Below are 14,124 nucleotides of genomic sequence, written 5' to 3' on the forward strand. Positions count from 1 at the left end.
CGGAACCAGTTCATCCACTTATAAGGGCACTCTGTCTCAGCAGAACTGAAACAACTAATCCTTCCTTGAGACAGATGAGTACAGGCCTTGAGGATCTGCCACAAACAGGCAAACAACAGCTGAACTCTGGAAGGGATCCAGGAGCAGGGCACTGCATCGAGGTGTGAGCAGAGTGGCTGGTGGTGTAAGGGAATGAAAACAGAACCTGAGACTACAGAGCAAGGGAATTGAGGATCACAGGAGAAGCTTTTGGTGAAACAAGCTCCAGAAAGCAAAGTAAAGCAGGTGAGTGTGGTTGTGCAGCCCCGCTCTAGCAGCAGGTACAAGCTGGTCCTGCTGGGAAGCTCAGGATTACAGGGAGCTCCAGGGTGCTAATGCTGGGGGAGAGAGGAAAGTGTTTCTTTGCAGGGAATGGACACCATCTAACAAACCCCAGTCTTTGGGAATTAGGATGTGTAACTCACAGAGGAAGGACTGCAAAAAAATTTAACTGTTGAGATTCTTTTCAGACAGTTTACATGGAACCTACAACCCACAATCACCATCAGAGGGTGGGGACAGTAATGGCACCTATTTGGGTAACTGCAGCACCAGAAGGCTCAGATGAAGAGCACCCAGAGACCCCTGCCTGCTGTCAAACAATCCTTTCAGAAAGCACCCACTGACAACACCAGCTAAAAAAAAAACCCTGGGTAGAAATACAAGGATGTATGTAAATAAATGTATTTCATTAAGAGCACCATGGAAATAAGCAATGCATGAATTCAACACAAGTCATCCAACAAATCATTTGCAGATATCACAGCTTTTTGGGTTCTGATTTTTTTCTTTTGCAACCTTCATCTAAATTTACCATTTAGTAAAGACTTTCACATCTGTCTGGTGATAATATTTTCTCCTATGGAACTAGAAAAAATATTTTTAAATATTTAAGTCCAAGCTGTCTTCCAACTTAACAAACATAAAACTTGTTTTTGTGACAAGTAACATATTATGACCTGAAAAATAGCCATAAAAGCATTTTGGAGTATTTCAGGAGCAGTCTAAAAGTCTCAATACCAACGACTTCTTTTTGGAATAAACTCTAACAGATCATCCCAGTTTGGTCATTTGTTCCATCATACAACACATACATCCACACACATTTTGGCCCAGAAATTCACCATTTGTTTCATTCTCTTACTGGGTCTATATGCAGCAACCTGGAACACCTAAACTACCTAGATAAATTGTGAGAGGGGATAATGCCATTCTCAAAACAGAACCTTTTGTAGAAAAACTCCTGTGGTTCTTTATTCTCAAAGAACGTGTCTTAATCCTATACCTTACACCCAGTGACACTGATAACAAACAGATGAAACTAGTCCTGTCCAGTGCCTCTAGTGATTCTGAGATAATTATTTCTTTCTGCAACTTTCCAATTATAATTTGTAAGACAGTATCTTCCACATTTCCTTACCAATTCCAGGCAAATGACAAACAGTGCTAATCTACATTGCATTTTTTAGTTTGTTGCATAGGAACAGCAACAGTACATTATTTTGTTTTTTTTTTCTTAAAACACACCATGCTACATTTATTTACAGTCAAATTACTGTTAAAACTCTTGCTAATTCCACTGACAACATAAAAATACTTTGAAGTTCTGTATGTGGTGAAAAACTTTGGTTATACATACCTCTGAAAAGAAAACAGAGAGGATGACTAGGCTGATCCAGTGAATTACTCCTGCAAACTGTGAAGCACTTGAAACTGCAATTAACACAATACAACGAAGGGTCATTATAGTAGCAAAGTGCAACTCAGGTTTAATATAATTAGAACTTCCACAACTTACACATGGTAAAGTCTGCTTTCTTAAATTTTGTAATGGAAGTACCAGAAGGAGGATGGGATGCAATGGGACATGGAACTCCAGCCCTGCCAGCTGCTCACCCTAATTCAGGCAGCTCGTTGGCAGCTGCAGCAGCTCTTCACTGGAGCATTTACAGGTAACTCTGCTGGTAAGCAAGGACACACTCAGGCCCTGGGTGCTCTGTCACCTGTCCATGCTCTCACCCCACGCGCTGCTTTAGCTCGGGATGTGTGACTAAATCCTGTACACCTAAAAATCCAGAGTTAGGATTCAGTACGGAAACAGAATGCTCCACTATCGCCACATTACTCCTTGTATTCAATCTTTGACAATTCAGCTCAGATGATCAGTATTTGTCTGGAACAGGTGCTTAAAAACTAGTGCTCAGAATGGGCTCCAAATACATTTCAGGCTGACAGAAAAGCGCAGAAAGCTGACAGGGTCCTGTATCTGAACTGCTGGCAACTCCTACTCTCAAGTCTGGAATAAGGGAATGAAAACATCCTCTCCTTACTTCAGGGTATTTGTGAGTCTACCATCTCCACAGCAGACAGACCAACCCAGCCTGTGTGGTCTGCAGTGCCAAAGAATGACTGTGTGACAGCCGAGGGTAAGGCAGTCGATGGCTGTGTGCACAGAGATGCAAGGCTGTGGGTTGTGTCCCAGGAACACATAGGGGACACGCTAAATAAAGCATTTTATTTTTAAATCAAAATCGATTAAAATGGGAAGCAGAGGAGAGGGATGTAGGAGGAAATCAGGATACAAATAAAACTGTGAGTATGGGCTGCCACTGGAACTCTCACTGCTGAGGCTCTGCTGGGGCTCGATGAGAGAATGTTTGCTGTGGTGCAGCACAGGAACTACTTGATGAAACAAATGGGCAAAATATAATATATTTAACTTTCCCAAGGTAGTGGAAGCCGTTTGGATGCTGTTTTTCCAGCAGTGTCGACTGACCTACAAGGTTCCAGCTGCCCCCCAGTGGAAAAAAAAGATACAGCAACCAGAATTTGGGGAGAAAACCCGTTTCTGACGCCACACTAACTGAGCACTAACTGTGCTGTACGTCCTGCCAGACAGGGCGCAATTAAATTGCCAGTAAAACAGTAAACCTGAAAAAGCCTTCCAAACAAGCAGCTTTTGTACAGGAATTGAATCAGCAGCCCATACACGGAATCTGGATATCTGCCTCTTCCAAAACACTCTCTTTAAAAAATGCTGTGAAAAGTTACAAAACCAGAAGGGGCTTCTCCAAGAGGTGCTCATTCCTGCTCTGTGGTGGTTTGGGTACATCACTGGGATTCAGTCTGAGGCAAAGCACCTAAGCTATTCAGCTTTTACTTTAATCTGGAACACAGTTTCACATTTGCTGAACTTCTTTTTTTTCCCCCTAAAAGCTAGAAGCCAAAAAGTTTTGCTTTGCTTCACATTTTCCTTGTCTGGTGCTATAGGGAAGAAGTGAACGCAAATCCAGGTGCTTTTTAGTCATGAAGAAGGATAAAGAATAAATCAATATAAAATGCAGAGTACAGCCAAACTCAGTTCACCTCCTCCCCCTTTCCCTCACTTTCACATCTCCTCAAAACGTATATCCAGAGGTGAGGGATGAAGGATACACCCTGACAAACCCTAAGTGACCATCACAGAAGCTTGTACTACCAGCACCTGCTTTCAGTGGCTGTTCCTGAGGGTGGTTCCTGGCAGACACCCAGAGCAGGGAGTTGGGAGCCCTGAAGCCCCTCTTTCTGAGGCACTACTGCACCAGCACCTGTGTTTCCTTTGGCAGCTCTGCATGGACTCAGCCAGGGCCCAGATCCAGCAACCAAACTGACAGGAGTGGAGCTTCTCAGTTTCAGGCCCTTCAGGGAGGCCTGATGCCTGTTACAGATCCACCTGCTGCAGCTCATTGCAGGAGGAGGGCAATATAAGATCATTTCCTGAGTTGCTTTCCCCTTCTGAGGTGTTAGGGTTGGAAACTGCCACAATCCTCTTTTTTTTCTTTTTTTAATGAGGTGCAAGTGAGTTAATACGCATCTATTTCTGCATTTGCAGAACATCACGAGCTGTTGAGATGTTATTTTGTTAATGCTTGTGAGCAGCTTTGAAGATAAAACTTAAAAAGCAGATTGTAGGACAGAGACTTATAATAAATAAGACCTATTATGTGTCCCCTGCTTTCTGAGGTTTCTAATTCTGGTATGAATATGCTTTGTGATAAAATACCCTATAAGGTCTCTGCACTTTTCATGTGTGTGACCCACAGTTTGCAAATGTGGTGTCCATCTCTGAAACTGGCAGCTTTGTGCATTGTGCAATCAAAGATTGCACTGAAACCATGGAGGAAAATGATGCTCTAAAAATGTCACAGCTAAAGAAAACACCAGGGTTTCTTTTGTTGCATTTCTTTTTTAATAAAGGGAGGCTTCCTAAAGAATTACAGTCTATAATGTGGATTAGCAGTTGCCATTACAAACAAAATTGGCAGTGATGTGCTGTGACATACCCTAATGTATTGGTTGATTTTATATAGAACAAGGAATCCTTTAAAACTGTAATTACATTTCTGAAAAACATAATTATGGGCTAATGGCTTTTCAAAACCTTAATGTAAGCGACACATATGGCATATGGCACAACTGCAATACTTATAATATCAGCCCCACCAAGACAGCCTTTATCTGATTTAAAACAAGATAGAAGGTATTGAAACAAGGCAAAGACAAAAGGCCTGATGGGAAGATTTGTTAGTTAAAATGTAAAGCAGCAACACAAGTGGAATGGATCCTTCCTCAGGTGCTGAGAAAATCCACACAGGCAGGGGCCACCTTTGAACAAGGAAGTCACCTGGCCCAGCCAAACACCTACAGCTCATGCACAAGGTGTAAGCTGCAGAGCTTTTAAGAGTGTCACATGCACCAGACACATAGAGGAGGAATGAGTCCTAAAATAAAGCCTTCTTCAGAAAATGCTTCAGAAAATAAACGGTAAGAAAACAGGTGCTTCCAGAGGAGAGTGTCCAAAACTGCCAAAACTCTATGAGAAATCAACAATTTTTAAACTCTCTGAGGGAGTGACAATTCCTACATCAACAGAAAGATGTGACATCTCAATAAATATTGTTGAAAGCCTCTTCCTCATTCATTTCTTAAAGACTTACACCCATAATTAGCATTCCTGACTTTTTTGAAAGCAGCAGACTTGTCCAAATGCTGGGCTTCCTCATCCAAAATGGGAAGTGACCAGAGACTATGGAAAATAACAACTGGAACAGAACATGTCAGAACAGTGTGTGTAGCACAGACAGACAGGTGTGAATGGTGAGCAACAGTGTGGGGTGACAGCTCAGCCACTTATTCATCTCACAGAGTGTATGAAATGGCTGCATTATCAACAAAGTCCCCTAAAATAATCTTAATACAATTGCAATATCTAAGTCTTTGCTCCACTACAATCAATTGACAAATCACAACAGTAAAAGGACTTCAACAGAATAAAAATTTGGTTTGTTCAGTTTAAAGTTGCCATGGAAGAAGATACCAGGCCACGACTCTTTTGTGCTACGTGTTCTTGCATCTAAGGGATTGTCTGAACCCCAGTTGCCATTTCAGCACATCTGAGATTGTATGGAGATGGGAGAGGCTGCTCCTCAACATTTAGCAGAGGCAAAAGTGTAGCTGGTATTTGTGTTCATGTCAACTTTGTATCATAAAAGAAAAAAGGGAAAAAAAAAAAGAAAAAAGAGGTGGAATGGAGGAAAAGAGCAGAAGGGGAAAAAAGAAGATGAATTAGGAAGCAAAACAGAAGCATTAAAATTTCCACTGTGGAACCTGCGTAGAGTGAATTCAGATAAAGCAAAACTCCATTTATAATCTATTATTTGACTCACAGTGTATCAGCAAAGTAGAAGGAAAATCTGTATCATTTCAGTGCATTACAAGCTAGAAAACTGTAATTTCAATTCCTATCCACCTCAGCAGAAGTAAATTAATAATAGAAGTAGCACCAAAACACCTGGTATGTTCATCACTTCTGTCTACCCACATGTGATAAGCATCAGAGATTAACGAGGCACAGGGTTTTTTTCTGTGCATATGTAGCATGTCTGTAAAAGACAGACCTTTTCAAGTACTAATGACAGCACATGTGAACCTCTGCATTGTAGCCTTTGAAAATTTGTCTTATACTGAAATTTGTTAGCTGACCTGAATTTGGTCAGCAAAATAAGGAAGAGACTGACTTCACTGTACCAGGGTTCCACAAAAACACATTTCTTACCTAACCTAGTAATAATTTAAATGGTAGGAAAAAAAAAATCCCCACCATCCTCCCCCCTTCAAAAACCTCCCAGCAAGTTAAGCCTTCATTTTATCAAAATTAAAAAAAAAAAGAAAAAGAAAAAAAATAAAAAAGAAAAAAAATATAAATCCTCCTACTCACACTGGAGAAGCTTTATATCTATTAGGAGTTCCAGAGTCAGAAGAATCACCACCAATACTACACAGGCTACCAGGAAACTGTTGAGACTTGCACTGAGCAAAAATACCTGCCAGACAGCTGCTCGTCTCCCACAGCACGGTTTTAGCCAGTTAGATCTAAAGAAATAAAATTAAGGGAAAAACAAGAAAAGAAAAGAAAAGAAGAAGAAGTGAAAAAGGAAAAGAGCTAAAGAGCAGTGAACTCAAAATTACAAGTTCTGCTGTTATGGATACACTCAGCAATAATGCACAAAGACTTTGCAAAATTCACTTTCACTGGTTTCCTGACCAAGAAAAACGCATAAAAAAACCCCTTTCCCCTGGGGATTTTGTGTGTCTCCCCAGCTCTGCAGTGCACTGGTGTTCAAGTGCCTTCAATGCATGGAGTGATGCAGCCCTAATTATCACACACACATTTCTACTTTCTTCCTGTCTGCCCAGTTTCCATGTGCTCTCACTCGGACAGACACGCTGCATTCCCTTCTCTGTGAGCACCAAGGCACAGCAGGGCTCTGCTATTCATAAGTCAGTGATGGGTTTTTTTAAGAATTTCTCTGTTGTTGAATTTTATGGTCGTTCACCTTTATCCCTGCTCTGCTATGAGACGGATCTGACAAGGGCTGCCAAAGTTGGTTTGCAACAATCAGTCCACGACATCGTGGAAAGGAGCAATAGGAATCTGGAAAACACCAAAGAATGATTCCATAGCTACACCTGCAGCAGCAAAGGCACACACCTGGCTAAGTGTCAAACCTCTGATCAAGGCTCTCTCACTTGCCTATTTGTCTAACTCTCACCACTCTGTTCGTGGATCAGGCCAAAAATTACTTTCCTGGAGTTTGGGGTAACACAGTTTTGGGGACAACATGCACCAGGGACTGCTCCCAAACCTAGTTTAGATGACATCACCTTGTTTTAGAGGAAAAGTAAGGTTTAGGCAGGATGTAGTTAGGAGGAGGTTCCGAGGACCAGAACTCTGGACGGAGGTTGATGGATCTGTAAAGGTTGCACTAACACAGATACAAAATTACAAGGGGGCTGCTAAAAAATAATTATTTTTTTTTCTTTTGAAAGTATTGGTAATGACAATACCAGTAGCATGGACTTCAGAAGCATAAAGCCCATCCTGATACTTTTTTCCTCCTAAACCACCCCCACACCCCTCCAGTTTCACTTTGATACATATAATTTCTCATCAGAGTGCTCTCAGTGTTCCTGTCCTGGCTCACCTCAGGAAGTTCTGGTGGGCTATTGCCTGACACTTCAGATTTTCCAAGCACTGTAAATACACTTTAGGTAATGAAAAGCTGACATGATTTATTGACTAGGCTTAAAAAGCTGCAAGCACACAAGTGTGGTGCAGTAATCCCACCGAACTAGAATGACAGTACACAGAAACCATTGGTACAGAAGATATGATGGTACTGATCAATTCCAAATAAACAGCTCTAGACTCAATAACTCCTGTTATAATCAAACACTTGGAAAAACATCACAAAATGTTCCCTGATGTACCCACACTCAGAGATGGGGGAGAAAGTGATGCCAAGCAGTGCTCAGAGACTTGACACTTTCAAGCAGCTTCTCAGAATTAAGCACATCAACACTTGCCGTCAGATTGCCTGATTACCTGACTGTGAAAGACCTCCTCGACTGACTCTTAAAACTTCAGAGATTTGACAAGTGTTACTATCAGGAACTTGCCCTTAGGTTAAACTTTGTTATGCCTCAAGCCTGAATACAGAATGCACTATGTTTTAAACAGGTAGTTTTAAAACATAAGGCAAAATAAAAAAGGCATTGGGATAGGGCCTTTTTTCCAATTTGATCTTTTAACGGATTTTATTTTACATCACCTCAAAATAGGTCAACTTGTTTTTAATGCAACTACGATTTTGGGCTTGGGCTTGGGGTTTTTTTTTTTAGATTTTCTAAAACAACGAGGGGGCATGGCCCTGTTTAAACAGAACAAACTTTAGTTTGATTCTCCACTTACATTTATCTTCCCTATTCCAAAAGTCCCGTTATCCAGCATTTTAATGTTGCAGGGCAGCTTTTCCTATTCTCAGAATGATCAGTAGAGGGCCCAAGCACAATCCTTTAAAAGCTCTACACAGTCAAGATTTTCAAATATACAAACTGTACCAGTAAAAATAAACCAAAAGTTTATTACATAAACAATTACATACAGCCATGATAATCATTACTCAAACTATTAATTACTTACAGAATCCTAAAGCACACAGAGTTAATCTCTTTGTTCAGTGTTATCATTCAGTATTAATAACATTGATTCTAAAAAGCTCCTGAATGAAACTGTGAGGTTACAACTGCAAAAAGCAATCACCTTAAGAGGTCAATGGCAGCTCATCTGTGTGGTTACACCCATATTTCACTCTAAAGGGGGCCCTGTGTGGTTTTTTTCCTGGGTGCTGCTTTAGCTACTTCTAACTCCTGTTACTTCTCTTCCCTGTTACTTCTACACTCCTGTCCAGTCCAGTCCTGATCTTGTCTTGGGTTGCTGGGGTTTTTTTAATTATTTATTTTTTATATTTACTTCTTACCTCTTGTATAGGATGGACATAAATAACAAAAGGAACTATAATCCAACTAGAAATATATTTTAGATAAACCTGATGACCTGCTAACCACACTGACTCCTAATACCCAAATCTCCTCATCTCTTCAACCCTGTAACCTGTTTAGTAGAGTAGTAGTAATTTCTCCCTTCTGAGGTGGAAGGGCTCATCCATTCCACAGATGAAAAATCCAGGTTTGGAGAAAAACAGATCCCTACTAGAATTAGTGTGGGTTTAAACTCACCTTCCAAATTCTGGCCATTTCACCTGTGACCCTGCAAAGCTGCACTTAAATTTAAAGCTCAGATTAGAAATGTTGCTACACAGACTTTTCAAAAAAAACCACCAGAGCTCTTCATAAATTTATGAGGTTACACACTAGCCACAGACAAGTAAAACACCTTTTTCCCTCACTTCAGACAGAAATGAGAAAAAAACCAATTTCCCCCATCCTCAAAAAAACCCACAAACCATCAAAAAACCTCAAACCAATAAAATAGTTCTCAATTTTGTTCAGAGAACAAGCACACATTCTCCTGGTGTCCTGACTGTGTTTGCTTGAATCCACAGACAAGTATGACTTAGGAGAACTTTCCTGTGTGAAAGTTCAAACAGGTTCATCAGGTATGTCAGCTACTTCATCTCTAAAACAAGAATATTATTGACCTTTCTTGCAATTAATGGATGAATTAAATAACTGCACTAGCACAGGAATTTCATGGTTGATGGTGACACAGGGCTGTAAAGTTTTGTTCTGAGACATTAAAATATATTTAGTGGAATTTTACCAGGGGTAATTCTTTTTAAAGATACTTTCACACATGGCTTTGTGCAAAACCAATCTGTCATCATCACTGCTAGTCTTATTAATAAACAGCTTGGAAAAAAAGAACATAAGGCAAAACTGGGAAAGGTTGAACATATTTATTTGGTAAGGAATCACTACAAACAGTTTCTTCAAGCTGTTAACAGCTGTCATTGTTTCTATTTTCTGTCCTTGTAAACAAATACCCCCAAATCTGCATTATACCTTACCCTGTCTTTTTGTTTTTCTTTTGGCAAAACAGCAAGTGTTTGCATCTCACAAGATGGCTAGGATCAGACAACAGAAGGATGGATGACATCCAAATCACTATCTGAAGAGCAGAAAGGCCATGGTCAGGAAGTGACAGGAACACAGAAAGGCTAAATAACAATACAAAATCTGGCTGAGAAGCACAGACAGCAGAACCTCACAGCAGGCAAGAGGAGCTGGAGGCCTCGAGCAACTCACTCCAAGGAACAGACAGAGCTCTGCACCCCTTTCCCAGACTTCTCCTACAAGCTTGGTTTAACTACTGAGAACACCCTCATCTTTTTTTCCCTAAAACTTTTACTATTTCGAACCCCACAACGCTTCTTGTAAGACTGCAGCGAAACTGCTGCTAAAAGGGCAGGAAAGATTGCCTCAGTTTTCTCCCTAAACTCACCCATGGTCAGTTTACACACACTTGTTCTTGTGCCAACATTATTCTTTAGCTTGATTAGTTCTCTTCCCTTGCTGGCATTTTGTCTGTGATGCATTTCCACACAGTAATGGCAGCCACTCATGTAATTCAATTAAAGCCCAGCTTTTTGTAGAACAGACACTCAGTCTCAGTAACTATCCTGGTGGCCTCTTCTGCATGTGAATACAGACTATTGGAGCAGTAAATAATATTTTGGAATAGGTTTAATTAATTACATGAATGCTTCCCAGCTCTATTTGAAGCACTTTATGCTTTCTAGGATCATTTGTGCCTTCTTTATAGGTGTGTAACACACCATTTGCCCACAGATAACCTGTGATTACCTGGCCTATTACTTCTCTCACTTGAAGATTGCTTATTAGGCTTTTTCTTTTTATGCTAAAATCTTTAGTGAAGTATCCACATCAGGCTGAAAAACTACCTTTAAGAAACATAAGAACAGCTGCACTAAGCCAGAACAAAGGCTTGGCATCCTGTCTCCAACAGTGGCCATGAGTAGATGTCTCAAGATGAGTAAGAACACAGCAAACATATAAATACTTCCCCTTAACATTCTCACAGCATCCAACTATTTTCAATTTGGTGACTTCCTGAGATAGATGTGTTTTCTCAGACTGCACTTAGCAACCTTCAATGAATTTCTCTTCCACAAACTTGTCCAACCTCCCCTTAGGGGGATGAGTTATTAGCAGCCACACAGCCTTTAGAAAGTAGCTCCAGGCATCTACTGCGCCCTGTGCAAAGAGCAACCTCTTTTTGCTTCTTTGGAACCGGGCCTCAATCTATTAATGTACCCTAGAGACTGTGCTGGGAGAGGGGAGTGTGGGTGTCTAACCTTATTTTAACCTCTCTGTGTCACAGACTTTGTAATGTCAATCAAATCTCACATCAACCTCCTCTTCTCCAGACTGAAGTCCTAGTTTACATAGTCATCTCCAGTGAAAGTTGTATCACATCTTTGATCACTGTTTGCCTTTGATTCTTTTCCAGTTCTTTTATATCTACCATATCCTTTTTGACAGGGACCAGAACTACACTCATGTTCACGACGTGGGCAAAACCTGGATATCTACAGAGGCACAACAACAACAACCTCTCTTTTATTCTCTGCTCCTCTTCCTTAGCAATGCTAAGATCTGATTTGCTTTCATACTGCTGCTCAGTATTTAGCTGATTTTTTTTTTACAGTCTTGCCTTCCAGACAAATATTCATCTTTTCCACATTTTCCCCTTGTCCCATTGCTTATCCATATTTCCATTTTTGCACCAAGCCATATCTTCTCCAACTCAGACAATTAATTCCAGTATCAAGCCAGACAAATTAGATCCACTTCATTCCCAGTCTCCAGTGAAGCACTTTGCTAACAGTGGTCTGTGGGCTACAATTACTACAATTCTACCCACAAAGAGTATGTGGGAAAATTAAGTTTGTTGGAAAAATACAGCAAGATCTCCAAAGCAAAAAAGTCTGAAAATCACTGAGCTAGAAAATTAATTCTTTGTCTTAATTCTAGCAGTGCTCCCTCTACCAACTGATAAGATGTTGGAGGAAACCACTCAAAGGACTTAGGTACAAGGATAAACACAGTAATGAGCTATTCTAGAAAACAAAACTTACAAAGATAAACAATTAAAAGGTTTAAAAATTCTAAATCACCGAACGTCCCCATAACATAGCCCAAAATTTCATGTAGTCTCTAGTGAAGAGCTGGGCACCTCACACGTTCTGTGGTGCTGAATGCTCATTTTCTGCTGCAGTGCAGGTCTCAGTTTTGGACCACAGCACTGAGAGTAGCAGTGATATAGTACTGCCCAAAGAACAAATCAGCACTACAGCCTCATTTCACTCTATCCTGATGTTAGGATTTTGCACCATCTTTCTGGATTCAGACTATGACTGGCAGCTAAAAATAAATTACAAGTCACTTTTGTAAATACAAGGAGCTCGCTCGCTATGTGAAACACTTCTGCCCTCCAAAACCTTTGCAATTTATCTTGAGCTTAAACCTCATTATTCACCATGTATCAAAATCGTGCATTCCAGGATCTGCACGAGGTGCACAGAACTTTTGAAAAAAGGGACTATTTCTTATTATGCTGCCAGATAAAGACCAGAAAAGCAGAAAACAAGAGAAATGTAAGAACTCGATCAAGTTCTTTTAGTTAAAGCAACTTTAAGTAAAATACCTCAACAAGATCAAAGTAATATCTGAAAGATAAATACGAAGACCAAAATAAGTGCATCTACTCGGTGCAGTTACAGAAGATAGTGAAGGGACAGACATCTTTTTCTCCCAGGATGAGTGAATATATTCACCAGCAAAGTCTTGCAACCAATTTAAAAAGAAGAGCTCACGACTCTTCCCTGTGTTAATTCTGCACCTCTGTAAATCTCTGTTCAGTTTTGGTTTCCCTTCCTTTCTCTCTCTCTCCCTGCACTTTTCTTTTTTTCAGATATTCCTACTGTTTAATGTACTTTCTAGCTGATACCAAACAAATCTGAGGCTATGAACAGATGATTACTAAATTCCAACTGTTTACAGCTAATGTCAAATGAGTCACATTAACTGCATGAAATCCCAAACTTTACCACTTTTTATGTAAAACACAATATTTTGAAAGCACCATCATGTTTCAAACTTCTTTAATATATAAAAACTCAAGAGCTGCAATTTAAAGCAAATACAACAAATAATTTAAAGTTGGTGTACATCTCTCCCCCCTCGATTCACAACCCCCAGTAAACACAGATCTTCATCAAGAGAGGCTCACTGTCTATCTGTATAGTTACACAACATTAAAATGCAGCTTGTTGTGCAACTATCTGTGAATTCCTTTATAAATGATTGTGACAGATACCTCCTAACTGGAACTTCAGGAAAATACGGGAAGGAGAAGGTTTCCCTGTCCCTGCACATGTACCATTTTCTGCAGGTTGGCAATTTTCCAGCTATTCTCCACCACTTTTATTGGTCATTGATGCAAAAAGCAGAAGAGAGAAAATAGTTTTTGGAAAACAGAATACTTGACTGGAAAAAAAGAAATCAAGAGTGGCACTTAAAGCTCATGTTAACATTTAAAAGTCTGGGTGATTAGTCTCCTTAAAGAAATGTCTGCATACTCTTTTCATGCAAACTGAGTCCAGTGTAGACATAACCTGCCCAGTAAATTCACAGACACAAAGCAAACTGGCAACTCTGCTGCTGTAAGTTGTGCTTTTGTACCTGAGCATCACCCAATTTGCTGCAGATATGTTAGAGGTGTGCACCAGGTGTGCTCCTTGGCATTCAAGGCACATTTTCAGGATGAGTTCAATTCTCCTATGTGTGTCTCAGCCATCTCTGCAATGTCTAAGCAGTGCACAGCAGTGATCTCTAAGGATGAGTCTAACCAGGGAACTGCAGGGCAGATCAGTGGGGCCATTAACTGAGGAACATCACACTCATATTGGTTCTTGTTTCTTCCAACAGTAAGAAGAAATAGTAGCTTCTTCCCACAGTAAGGAAGAGATTACCTTTATAAAGAGACTGCTACAGTCACATAAAACTCCAAATGTTTTAGTCACATACTGTTGGCATTTTCCAGAAAACCCCTTTTTTCTGAAGAGTAAGACCCATAGCTCTGTTAACATCAGGCACATCAGTCTAGGAAGCAAGGCAGATGCAGGAATTCCTCCTATCCTACTCAGGGAAGCCTCACACACC

At 40.3% G+C, this 14,124-nt stretch overlaps 1 protein-coding gene across 4 annotated transcripts in view; it reads right to left on the reverse strand.

Moving 5' to 3' along the window:
- Positions 1–14,124, reverse strand: part of TMEM266 (transmembrane protein 266) — a 59,516-nt gene that overhangs the window by 37,596 nt on the left and 7,796 nt on the right. For 3 of the 4 annotated variants that reach the window (XM_027657640.1, XM_027657639.1, XM_027657637.1), the window contains exons 5-6: positions 6,296–6,450; positions 1,679–1,752 (exon numbers count right to left, since the gene is read on the reverse strand). In XM_027657640.1, coding sequence (XP_027513441.1) covers positions 1,679–1,752; positions 6,296–6,450 — 229 coding nt within the window. The remainder of the gene's footprint in view (positions 1–1,678; positions 1,753–6,295; positions 6,451–14,124) is intronic. The other variant, XM_027657638.1, reaches the window with a different exon arrangement.

The sequence above is a fragment of the Corapipo altera genome, unplaced genomic scaffold (assembly GCF_003945725.1).
Source record: "Corapipo altera isolate COAL_440 unplaced genomic scaffold, ASM394572v1 308, whole genome shotgun sequence".
In the NCBI taxonomy this organism is placed as follows: Eukaryota; Metazoa; Chordata; class Aves; order Passeriformes; family Pipridae; genus Corapipo; species Corapipo altera.